Source organism: Salmo salar, chromosome 24 (assembly GCF_965601325.2).
Source record: "Salmo salar chromosome 24, fSalSal1, whole genome shotgun sequence".
NCBI classification, from domain to species: domain Eukaryota; kingdom Metazoa; phylum Chordata; class Actinopteri; order Salmoniformes; family Salmonidae; genus Salmo; species Salmo salar.
In genome coordinates, this window is record NC_138314.1 from 14,066,001 (window position 1) to 14,078,923 (window position 12,923).

Consider the following 12,923-nt stretch of genomic DNA (forward strand, 5'->3'; position numbering starts at 1 on the left):
CTTAGGGTCGTTGTCCTGTTGGAAGGTGAACCTTCATCCCAGTCTGAGGTCCTAAGCACTCTGGAGCAGGTTTTCATCAAGGATCTCTCTGTACTTTACTCTGTTAATCTTTGCCGCAATCCTGACAAGTCTCCCAGTCCCTGCCGCTGAAAAACATCCCCACAGCATGATGCTGCCACCACCATGCTTCATTGTAGGGATGGTGCCAGGTTTCCTCCAGACGTGACGCTTGGCATTCAGGCCAAAGAGTTCAATCTTGGTTTCATCAGACCAGCGCATCTTGAGAATCTCTGAGCCTTTTGAAGGTGGGGTACAGGGCAGGTCGTCTCTCCACTATTTCATGGGGAAATTGTTCATTAATAGAGAACGGGGTGTTCTTCAGTTCCCTACCCTGATGTAGTAAGGCAATCTTCATTTTTAGTGAGTTAGCCTAGCTACTATCGGACGGGGCCTTCCCTCTCCTCTGCCACCAAAATGGTGTGCCCTTTGAAAATCAATTGCATCCACCTGTTCGTTCGTCATCTAGAGATTAGGTTTCATGAAAATCTTTAATTTTTCCTCAGTTGACTGACAGTTTTTGTTTTCATCCTCCTTTATTCCCATTATGACAATATTATTCTTCATACTTCTGTACTTTAGATCAAGTAATTCCGCTTTCACTGTTTTATTATCATACCATAACCTCTCCGTAGTGTCTTTTAGGGAGTCCACGGTACTTTTCCTTCTCCAATGTTACATTTGGAAATTTAGATGGCGGCTTCCCCTCAGTTTTGCTCGCAGAGCCCAAGGAGAGGTCTTCTCTTGTTCGCTTAGATATATCTGATTCTTTTTCAAGCATATCAAAATGCTGATCAATAAATAGGTTTTGTAGGGTGTTTGTTTCGCAGTTAATCAGCTAATCCTACATTTTATGATTAATTCATCGGACAAGCTGTGCCTATCACGCTGCCACTTGCCACGTCATCACCCACCTATAGCCAATTATGATTTTTTTTTGGTTAGAAGAGTTTGCAACACAACCTCTCGACCAAGATGGCCACCGCTTGGGCACTAATGAGCTTTTAATGTGGCCTCTGAGCTTTGAGCTGGGAGGAGAGGAGGCAGAGAGAAAGAGCCAGGGCCGATTATGGGAATGAATGCCTCTGACTGACGAAGTAAGTTATTCACAACACATTGGAGGCTATTCTCTCCCACTCTCTCTCTTTCTCGCTCCGCCTCTCTCTCCTTCATTTCTCCCCCGGTGAGAATGCAGCCAAAGAATCACTCCCCAGGCAGATAGAGGTTTGTAATTGGAGGTTTAATTTATGATCAGGTCTACGGTTGGATAATGATATCGAGCATTGTAATTTGCTGATGCAAATTGTATGTTATAATGGGCCATAAAAGCCACAGTAACATCTAGGAGAATTGCCAAACACCCTGAGCGTTCATTACAGCGCTCATTAAAGCATTCAAGTCTGCGTTCAGAGCTTTTATAAATGAAAGTAGCATGTAATTGGGCCTTGATTGTGGTGTATGTAACATATGATAGAGTGGAATTATCACTTTATTTGTCTAGAGTGGCCATATAAGTTAATGTGGAGAGCCAGCGGTATACAAATCCTGACAGCATCGTTACTTAGTTACTGTACATTACGGACAGCCCTTTTTCTTAGTGGGGCCAATGTGAGTTGGGGGGCATCGACTATGACAAATCAAGACTGATGACCAAGAGAGAGTGGGGGGCTGTATTGGAAAAACAAATACTTATTTGCATTATGCCTACGGCTTCTGCCTGTGTTTCAATGTCAAATAACTAACATGGTTGATGAGAACACTGAAATTCTTCTTAGAATCTATTCGATTTACTTAGAGCCTTGTACATTCTCTGACCACCAATGCCATTACTGGATTTCTACTTGGATTGAGAAAGAAAGGGCTGAAATGAACCATTAAAATCACCTCTAGTGAAAAATACCACAGGGCCAAAATCACTTCACAGCCCTCTAAGCTAGTTCTAAGTTGTTTTTCAATCACTGATCTCAATTTCATTCTAAAAGGCATATGCAGGTATGCAGTGATGCCGAACTCCACAACTCTTAAGCAAAGCCTTAAGAGCAAAGGCAAGTGGGCAAAAGCAATTAAGAGTTCATTTAGAACAAGTGAACTATGCCGACGGTTTCTGAGGCCAGGCCTACACTAATTCACCATGTCGCCTTTTTATTCAAATGACCTCTCCCAGAGTACCTTTTGTGTTGGCGGATTTTAAATGGCATCTCCATTAGGACAAAACGGAGCTGAAGCTGTCCACGGGTGAAAATGAAGTTTCCTCTCACTGAATGATTGGGTGCCCCCCTCCACCCCTCCATCCCACCACCATAGGGGCTGTGCAGTCACTGGAAAGGGGATTGTCAGTCCCCGCCATTCAGAGTTGCGGGCCTCCAGAAGCCTAAAGCCTTTATCTGGAGCACATGATTGATGTGTTGTGGGCCCTGCTGTGGTTAACAGCCATTTTTATCTGTTGCTAGCGGCAACAGCCAGGCTCCCCGGAGAGAGGGGAGCAGCAGGCCCCTGCTCTGAAGCTGGCCCACACACAGGGATAAACAAATAGGGTTTTCAACCCAGACAGCCCTCATGAAGCGTCCCTGACAGATAACGCTCCACCAAAGGGGTGGACAATGTCAGGGCTCCAACCCTGTCCTGCTGGGCTATTCGTTTCTTTTACTAATTTTCACCATGGGCAGGGGCCGCTGGTATGTAGCTAGACACCTGCAAGATGATGGAAACTACGGCCGAACACTCAGGGGTCTGGGATGTGGGAATTTAAAGGTGAGACAAATCTATTTTGGAGAGGGAGAAAAAGAGAGAGAGAGAGTTTTATTGTAGGGGAAAGGAAAGGGCCTTTCTCTATAAGACAGCTCATAGGGGTATGTACTGTATCGGTGGGTAACGTGTGACGTTATGTTCACTGAGCGAGATATTATTTTATTTATTGTTTTATAGTAAAATCACATGAAATATGATGTATCCTTTCCCTCAATTTCCCTCCTTGGCTTTTATAACAATCGGTTTATTTAATCTGTGTCGTTTTGTTAAATAAAGCGTGAAGCTTTTTAATAGTGCCGATTATAATTAAATGAAATAATCCTTGTATTTGACAAAGAACATTCTTTTATTTTTTACCTCATCAGTGAGACAAGGACATTTATTTGGAACAAAGCGTAGGTCATGAGTGCCAAATCAATTAAATGAAGCTGTTTAAGAAACGCACAGATGACTTTGCGAATGCTGTGTTTGAATGTAGACTCAACTAGCGTAAAATACGATTAAATAAGCCAGAGCAGGGTAATATGAAAGGGGTGTCTGAAAGCTGCAAGCACTCCAGCTCAATCTAGACAGACCAGCTAAAGTTGTAACCTCCAACAAGAAAAGTGTAAATGCAACTGATAGACCATAAACCGCAAAACCTACCAGAACTCAGAGCACAGTCTATCTACTCTCAATGTGAAGAGAAAAAAAACTGGGCCTTCAGTGGTTCAGTGGACTAGGCTGGGGGAAGCTCAATCGCTTCATCTGGAGAAAAGGAAAAGGAGCTAGTTTTTTTTTCGTGAACTGTCTCCCTCCTCGGCTCCGTTTCAAGCCTGCGGAGAAGATCGGAAGAGCAGATAGACGCACCAAGATATTTTGACATTTTCCTCCGTCTCTTAAAGCCTATCTCGCCGAGCGAGGCACAGAAGAGGACTGGAGGTTTTTATCGAGGGCTCCAGAGAGAAAGATAAATCACCAGACAAACCTAGGCCAGGGCCCATCTTCTTCTCCTCTCCCCTGTAAAAACAAGCAGGTAGCGAACAGTTGAGGAAATGGGCCAGATATTGTCTTCCCAACATGGGTGGCACTATAATGAAGCCAGCAGAACACAGAGGAGAGGAGAGGAGAGGGAAGCAGGACCTGATAAACTATTTCACATTTTACCTCAGACTGATAGCGGTGCTCTGTGGCTGTGCTACATATCGCCTGTTGTCAACAGTCAAGTTTTCAACAAATTTGTGTAAGGGGTGATGGATATGGACGGTGGGGGTGGGTACTGTCATCAACAAACAAAAAATCTCAGAAAATCTATGTATACAGCTTGTGTACGACAGTCCAATGGAAAATGGAGAACTTACCATATTGCACGTTCTAATCTACACCTACGTACTGTATGCACGCCTGTATAGATTGATCCAGGGGTGTTACCCAATAAAAATATATCCACAGGGAAAAGCACAGGCAGGATATCAAAATTGGGTGTTAATGTGTTGGCTCTAAATAAATGAAAATACTAAGGATATAACTTTGATATCCTGCGTGTGCTTTTCCCTGTGGATATATTTTTACGTTGACTGTTTTTGGAATTAGTACCGCAAAAATGTACTTGGAACAATTTATTATAATCTTGGCTGCAAGGAGTGTTTGAGTGTTACCCAATAATACATGCCAACATGTACATAGAAATAGTCTGTTCCAACAATATATTCTTTATAACAACCATTACAATTTGCTACGGCCTCAGTCCTCCAAAAGCTCCAATTTCTAAATCTGAGTCTAAATCTGAACCATGTCTTATTTTACGTCTCAAATGTGCCTCTCAGATATAGCAGCCTGGCAGGCAGCATTAGATATAGCAAGCCTGGCAGGCAGCATTAGATATAGCAGCCTGGCAGGCAGCGTCAAAGACATATGGTAGGGAAATAGTGGAGGTGTTATCTCCTATAGAAGTGGAAAACAAACAGTCAAGAGAGATTGGGATTTTACCTCTTAGTGCCTTGTGACAGATAACAACCCCCCCGAGGCCAGGAGATGGTGATAACAGCCCAGGGCTGACCATCAGATAACCCAGCTATCTGTGCCTCCTCTCTCTGTGTGCTTGCCTGCCTGCGTGCTCTCCAACCCTCCACCACCCTCCTTCCTCCCACACCGGCTGCCTTCATCTCTCCCTCCCTGTCTCTCTCTCAGACAGGCCCTAGGCCCTACCACAGAGCCCGGAGCACCTGCTGATAAGGGCTCCTGCATGGCCCCAGAAGCCTGTGCCGAACCCTCTGTCAGTCCGCCCACAAGCAGCCCAAAGGGCTCCACCACACTGCAGCGCAGCACACACCATCAGATAGGGAGGCAGGGCAGGCGCTTGACAATGTCAGACTTCCTGTGCACTTTCTTAGGTTTTTTTTCTTACTTTCCTCCCTCTCTCCTCTCCTTTACTTACTACTCCTCTCTCAACCTTTCTCGATCCTACTCCTACTCTCAATAATATTCTCTTTCTCCCCCCCCTGCTCTCTCTCCATAAAGAACAGATGAAGAGGGGGCGTCCTCCATCCTTCCTTCCCTCCACCAGACTTAAACTGACAGCTCGAGCCAAAGGGCTGCAGCAGCTTCCGGGAGGTCTTGTTTGTTTACATCTCTGTGTGAGTATGCAGCCGTGAGGGAATAGGAAAGTGACATGTTCCATTTCCACGCAGAAGCACCATAAAACCCCACACAGATCAATGTCTTTTAACTTAAGCTTTGTTCGCCTCTTTAAGCGCTACCTCAGCAGATACTCTTCCCCTGATTAGCAGTGACAAACCATTTATAGATGATGTTTATTTGTTTGATCACACTGAAGCTACGATAGGAATTGCCATATGTCACTCACAGGCAGGTCTAGTGGTGTAACGGGAGCTAAAAATGTCTCTCTATAAATTGTCCCTTCATGTAGAGGACAACAAGGACGACTACAAGACTCAAGACTGCCTTTATCAACTCTGAACCGCATAATTAAAACAATACTCATCAGCTTTCTGGAAATAATGATAAGTGAACAGGTTCATAAGGTTTAAAAAACACATCCTGTTGACTTGTGTAGTCTGCAAAATATGCTTTCAAGTGGTAAAAATAGTATCCTAGATACACTAAGTGAGACAGTGTGCTGTATAAAAGGACTGGGCTGACAAGATTTATCACTTTACACAAGAACGCATAATACATTTTCAATTCAAAGGTAATGAAAGTATAGAGTTGAATGCGAAAGCAGTTATATTTCCCCTGTTCATAAGATAGGGCTACATTAGAACAGCTATGCTATGGGTATTCTGAAAGAATAAGTGCGCATATGATATTAAATGTATTGTGTGGGGAGGGGGTATGTAACAATGCAGTCACTCACTTTTTTAAAGGCTTTTAAGCATATTGTCTGACAACTGATTCAAATGGCTTGTAGTTGGCAGGCAGTGCAGGAAGACATCTCCTCCAACACTTAAACTGCAGAACTACTGAACGGCTGCCTTCCTGCACGGCCTGATGTGATGGATGTCAATAAAACAGCCACATTTACCCAAGGTAGAGCAGGACACCTTGGTTGCGTCTCAAATGGTATCCTATTCCATAAATAGTGCACTACGTTTGACCAGAGGGTCCTGGTCAAAAATAGCGCACTACATAGGAAATAGGGTGCCATTCGGGATGCATCTCTTCCTTTCCTTCCTACAATTTAATCAGTCAGTCATCCAGGAGTAATGTCCCTAATATCATGATTTCTCCATTACTCTATTTAACATAATTAAAGTGTCGAGCGACGGGGCAATAAAGAGAGCCGTTTGAGATTGTAATTCTGCCGTAAAGCCATGAAGCATGAAAATGTCACTTACCGAGTAGCCCCGGCCTGACAGCGAGTGAGTGGAGCTCTGTAGAGAGAGAGGAGAACAGGGTTGACCTTTAGGGACCATGAGCCAGCCACTGACATGATGAAGCCGCAACGCTTTAATATCAATATTCACGTTAACCTTCTCCCTCACCGCCTGCGCCCGACCTGTACTAGCTAGCAAAAACGTCACTGCCATTCATTTTGGATGGCCTTGACTAGGGAGAGGGGAGATGAAAAGGGTATTTTGCTCAAAACAACTGCTTACTGCAGTGCAAATGAAATGACGCCACTGGAGTCAAGGGTATCAAATCAAATCACATTTTATTGGTCACATACACATGGTTAGCAAATGTTAATCCGAGTGTAGCGAAATGCTTGTGCTTCTAGTTCCAGCAGTGCAGTAATATCTAACAAATAATCGAACAATTCCCATCAACTACCTAATACACACAAATCTAACAAGTAATCTAACAATTCCCCAACAACTACCTAATACACACAAATCTAAAGGGGTGAATGAGAATATGTGCATATAAGTATATGGATGAGCGATGGCCGTGCGGCATAGGCAAGGTGCAGTAGATGGTATAAAATACAGTATTTACATGTGATATGAGTAATGTAAGATATGTAGAAATTATTAAAGTGTCATTATTTAAAGTGGCATTGTTTAAAGTGACTAGTGATTCATTTATTAAAGTGTCCAGTGATTGGGTCTCAATGTAGGCAGCAGCCTCTTTGAGTTAGTGATTGCTGTTTAGCAGTCTGATGGCCTTGAGATAGAAGCTGTTTCTCAGTCTCTCGGTCCCTGCTTTGATACACCTGTACTGACCTCGCCTTCTGGACGATAGCGGGGTGAACAGGCAGTGGCTCGGGTGGTTGTTGTCCTTCATGATCTTTTTGGCCTTCCTGTGACATCAGGTGCTGTAGGTGTCATGGAGGGCAGGTAGTTTTCCCCCGGTGATGCGTTGTGCAGACCGCACCACCCTTTGGAGAGCCTTGCGGTTGAGGGCGGAGCAGTTGCCGTACCTGGCTGTGATACAGCCTGACAGGATGCTCTCGATTGTGCATCTGTAAAGGTTTGTCAGGGTTTTGGGTGACAAGACAAATTTCTTCAGCCTCTTGAGGTTGAAGAGGCGCTATTGCGCCTTCTTCACCACACTGTCTGTGTGGGTGGACCATTTCAGTTTGTCAGTGATGTGTACGCCCAGGAACTTATCTTTCCACCTTCTCCATTGCTGTCCCTTCGATGTGGATTGGGGGGGTGCTCTCTGCTGTTTCCTGAAGTCCACGACATCTCCTTAGTTTTTTTGACGTTGAGTGAGAGGTTGTTTTCCTGACACCACACTCCGAGTGCCCTCACCTCCTCCCTGTAGGCTGTCTCGTCATTGTTGGTGATCAAGCCCACTACTGTTGTGTCGTCTGCAAACTTGATGATTGAGTTGGAGGCGTGCATTGCCATACAGTCGTGGGTGAACAGGGAGTACAGGAGAGGGCTGAGCACACACCCTGATGCGGCCCCAGTGTTGAGGGTCAGCGAAGTGGAGATTAAGTTTCCTACCCTCACCACCTGGGGGCGGCCTGTCAGAAAGTCCAGGACCCAGTTGCAGAGGGAGGGGTTGAGACCCAGGGCCTCCAGCTTGATGATGAGCTTGGAGGGTACTATGGTGATTAATGCTGAGCTGTAGTCAATGAACAGCATTCTTACATAGGTATTATTTTTGTCTAGATGGGATAGGGCAGTGTGCAGTGCGATGGCGATTGTGTCATCTGTGGACCTGTTGGGGCGGTATGCAAACTGAAGTGGGTCTAGGGTGTCAGGTAGGGTGGCGGTGATATGGTCCTTGACTAGCCTCTCAAAGCACTTCATGATGACAGAAGTGAGTGCTATGTGGAGGTAGTCATTTAGTTCAGTTATCTTTGCCTTCTTGGATACAGGAACAATGGTAGCCATCTCAAAGCATATGGGGACAACAGACTGGGATAGGGAGCGATTAAATATGTCCGTAAACACACCAGCCAGCTGGTCTGCGTATGCTCCGAGGACGCCGCTAGGGATTCCGTCTGGGCCGGCAGCTTTGCGAGGTTTAACATGTTTAAATGTTTTACTCACGTCAGCCACTGAGAAGGAGAGGGGTGGACCTCAGTCTTTGTTAGCGAGCCGCGACGGTGGAACTGTATTATCCTCAAAGCGGGCAAAGTAGGTGTTTAGTTTGTCTGGAAGTGTGACTTGGGTATCCGTGATGTGGCTGTTTTTGTTTTTGTAGTCCGTGATTTCCTGTAGTACTACAAAGGAAAATACACAGGTAGGAATGCTTACGACTGAATATCAATGCTTAAGACTGACAACACCCACCACCCATGCCGTTAAAACACTTTGAAATATGTGTTTTTTGAGTGATCAAGTCATTGGTGTTGCTTAAATACTGTATACCATTCCATTGCATTACTCTTAAAAACCCATCTTTCATTGATTTGTGTAAAAAAATTACATTTAGAGTATATGTATTGGGGTGTAGTTTAGGGTCAAAGTTGAGTTTTGAATGCATGTGTGGACAAATCCAATAATGAATGTAACTTATGCACTTATAATGTCAAATACACTGACATTGTATAATAAAACTGTCATGTGTATGCTGACAGTGCTCGCTTCTGTTGATAGACGAGGCCCCTGACAGAGTCATCCTGGTTCAACTCCAAGTGAGGGGCCAGACAGACTGGAGAAAGCTGCTCTCTATCTCTTTCCCTGTCTCTCTGTCTCTCTCTGTATGTCTCTGTCTCTCTCCCTCTCTTTATCTTTCTCTGTCTCTCTCTCTTTCTGTCTCTCTCTCTGTCTCTTCTCTCTCACTCAGAATACCAATCTCCCGCTTCTTCCACACCTTCCACTTCCCCCCCTTTTACTTCTCCGTTTCGATTGGCAATTTCTCCTCCAGTCTCAGGAGGGGACTTTTCTGCTAGACCAATTTTGTCCATAGTACCTCCAATCCCTCCATCCATCTCTCTCTCCCTCTATCCCTCCTTCCCACACCTGCTTCTGTGCTTTAGCTGTCATCAGTGCCTCTGCTCCCTCTGATTCACAGACTCAACCCCACTGTGACGATTAGGGAGGTGTCCTATGGCGAACCGGAAAGTCAGCTCTGCGGGAATCAAAAGACTATTCCCTCTCTATTCACCCCTTCTGTCCCCACTGCCAGAGAGAGAGAGGGAGGGCTAGATGTGGAGGGCAGAAGGGCAGAGCCGGCCATGTATGTGGACACAAAGGGGGAAAAGTGAACAACATATGTGTGTGTGTGTGTGTGTGTGTGTGTGTGTGTGTGTGTGTGTGTGTGTGTGTGTGTGTGTGTGTGTGTGTGTGTGTGTGTGTGTGTGTGTGTGTGTGTGTGCATGAGTGTGTGTATATGTGTGTGTGACTCAGTGTGGTAGTGGTAGGCCAAAGCCATTTGGAATTAGCCTTACTATGCAGGTTTCATTCAAGTTGGAGCGTTTGGAGTAGAAAGAGAGTCTTATTTAAATGATAATGAGGGACAATCCATTGGATTTAGTCCGGGTGAAGGGAAGAGGGGAAAAAATCCATTAAAGCAGGTTCATAAGCCATGGGGTCGGGATATAGCTAAACACTCTCTCTTAAAAGCCATTATACATGGCTCTCAATGGATTTCTGCAGCGCTTAATACTTCAAAAGCATTTAAGAACCTGCCCCAGAGACGCAGCAGCGAGGAAGGGGAGGATAGGGGAGAGGCATAGGGGTGTGGGGGTGTCGAGGACACTGGCGGTGTTTTAGGGTTAACTAAACAGCCCCGGAGAACAGAAATGTTGCTAAATCCGCCCCCTAATCCTCTCCCCATTTCCACGCCCCCTCCCCCGGACCCTCAAAGCCACGGTGACAAGCAGGGCGGTTGGTTTTCCTACGGGACAGACTATTGGTTTTAGAGGTGCGAGAACTTAAAGGGGCCAATCATGGCTTGGCGGAGCGTGAAGTGTGTTAAAAAAAGACGGGGCCAGCATCCCGCATGCAACCAGCAGCAGGACTCACCGCTCTCCAGAAGAACTGCACTCTTAGAAAAAATGGTTCCAAAAGGGTTCTTCAGCTGTCCCCATAAGAGAACCCTTTTTGGTTCCAGGTAGAACCATTTTTGGTTCCAGATATAACCATTTAGGGTTCCTCTTTAGAAAGGGTTCTACATGGAACCCAAAAAGGTTCTAACTGGAACCAAAAGGGTTCTACCTGCAACCGGAAAGGGTTCTTTAAAACGGTTATCTTATTGGGACAGCCTAAGAACCCTTTAAGGTTCTAGATAGCACCTTTTTTCTAAGAGTGTGGGTGGTTGTGTGGATGGGTGAGACCCCAGCAGTAATGTTCTCTTCCCCCATCTCCCCTCTCCCCCCTCCAACTCCCTCCCTACACTAACACAGATGCAGAGAAAATCTCCCTCTACATTTCCCTAATCCCTGCCTGTACGGCAGCTTTCTGCCTAGGCCCAGCTGAGCCAGGGGTAGAATTACCTAGTCAACGTAAACAGATACAAGACCCTAGCTACCGTGGAGATGAATAAACAACATCTCCACGCACGTCTCTATCGCTGCTTCCTAAATTGATGCATGACTGTTCTCAGTACGGAGAGGAGGCAGCAAGCTTCTCGTTTGTCTCTGTTTCCTTTTGGCAGTCCAACAACACAAAATCCATTTGACTCATGAATCGTGGGTACAGTAGAGTACATCTTTAGTTAAGAGCTCTTACAGCCTGGGACCACTTTGATGTGGATATTAAATGTGCGTTATGTATTTAATGAAAATTTGCAATGCAGTGGCAGAGTTGAAAAAGGAAAATAGTGTTTATAGATATAGGAAGTCCTTCCTCTCCAGTAGTGGCAATCGCCCTCTCTCTCTCTCTCTCTCTCTCTCTCTCTCTCTCTCTCTCTCTCAGAGAGCCTAGCTGTATTTCAGAGAGATAGATAGGGATGAATGGCATGGCTACAGCGATCAGTGTCTTTGCACCATCTATTTGGCAGGAGATTAGAGAGATGCCATATCTAACACCGTCAGCGATTACAGCATGCCATTTTAAACAGTTCTTCCCCTTACCCTCCCGTACCCCCAACACCCTTTTCACTGCTGCATTTCCCTGTCAGAACTGTCATCCGCCAGCATCCTTTTATCTGTCAAACCCAGCTCTTTCTCCTGACTTTTTCATTTAAAAACAGCCTTTTACACAAATTCATGAGGAATGGCAGGGGGGAGACAAGAGAGGCAGAGAGAAAGAGAGAGAGGAGGCTTAGAAAAGGAGGTCGAAGGGAAGGGAAAATAAAATGTTGGTGGGGAGTGTTTATTTTTCTCTCCCTCTCTCCACGTCTCTAGATTTTCTTTTGGAATTCTGAATAGCTTGAACAACGCATTTAATAAGTTCATTAAAATCTTTTCTCTCCATCATTTTTCCTCGATCACTTCTTCAGCTGTAGAAGCAGCAAACCCCCTCTCTCCCTCCATGCTCCCCCCGTTCTGTGCAGCTAAATTAACTGTCTGATTGAATTTAGTGAGGTTTGGGAGGCCCGGTTGACAGGCATTAGTTAGGAAGCATATTCGACATTCATTTAAAATGAGCCGCTTGGGGATTTTGCATAAATTCTCATTACTTCCCCTGTATCTAAATTGCATTATTTCATCCCTAGCACCAACCGACCTCCTAGTTGCCTCCATTTACTACGCAAGCCACTCATCTTTTAAATGTGCTAGCATATGGACGCAGGCTCGGCAGTAATTGGAAAGACCTTTAACCTTTTAACTCGGCGAGGGTCAGCTACCACCTGGCTGAATGGTGTTAGGTCACATCTACATAACCATAGCAGGCTTTTAATAATGCATAGGGCATCTAGGCTGCATGCCAAATTATACCCTATTCCCAATGGGCCCTATGGTCCCTGGTCAAAAGTAGTGCACTATATAGGGAATAGGGTGCAATTTGAGAAGAAAACGTAGTGTGATAGCTGTGTGTCTGTGTGACTTGGATAATCGTTTCCTGCTTGTCACTGTTGACCAGGCAAGTTTTCTAATGCATGGGGATTTATGAGGTGTGAGTCTGGGCCAGTATGAGCTACTGCACCAGCTGCCCTCTCACTGCTGCCTCTCTGCCCCCTCTCTCTCTTCTCCTCCCCAGGGCCCTTCAGCCCTGGACAGTCTGCTGCTGGCCTGGTCTCTTGCTAGGAGCTCTGAAGGGTCTGGGAGAGTAACGGCCCTAGTTAATCGTGTTGCAACAAGGTAGGTAGATATGGTCTGGGATTCTGGAGGTGTG

The 12,923-nt window shown here is 45.4% G+C and overlaps 1 protein-coding gene across 8 annotated transcripts in view; it reads right to left on the reverse strand.

Annotated features, from left to right (window-relative positions):
• LOC106585083 (autism susceptibility gene 2 protein) overlaps positions 1-12,923 on the reverse strand; it is a 385,999-nt gene that overhangs the window by 216,590 nt on the left and 156,486 nt on the right. For all 8 annotated transcript variants that reach the window (XM_082968508.1, XM_014170870.3, XM_014170872.3 and 5 more), the window contains exon 4: positions 6,642-6,677. In XM_082968508.1, the coding sequence (XP_082824634.1) occupies positions 6,642-6,677 (36 nt within the window). The remainder of the gene's footprint in view (positions 1-6,641; positions 6,678-12,923) is intronic.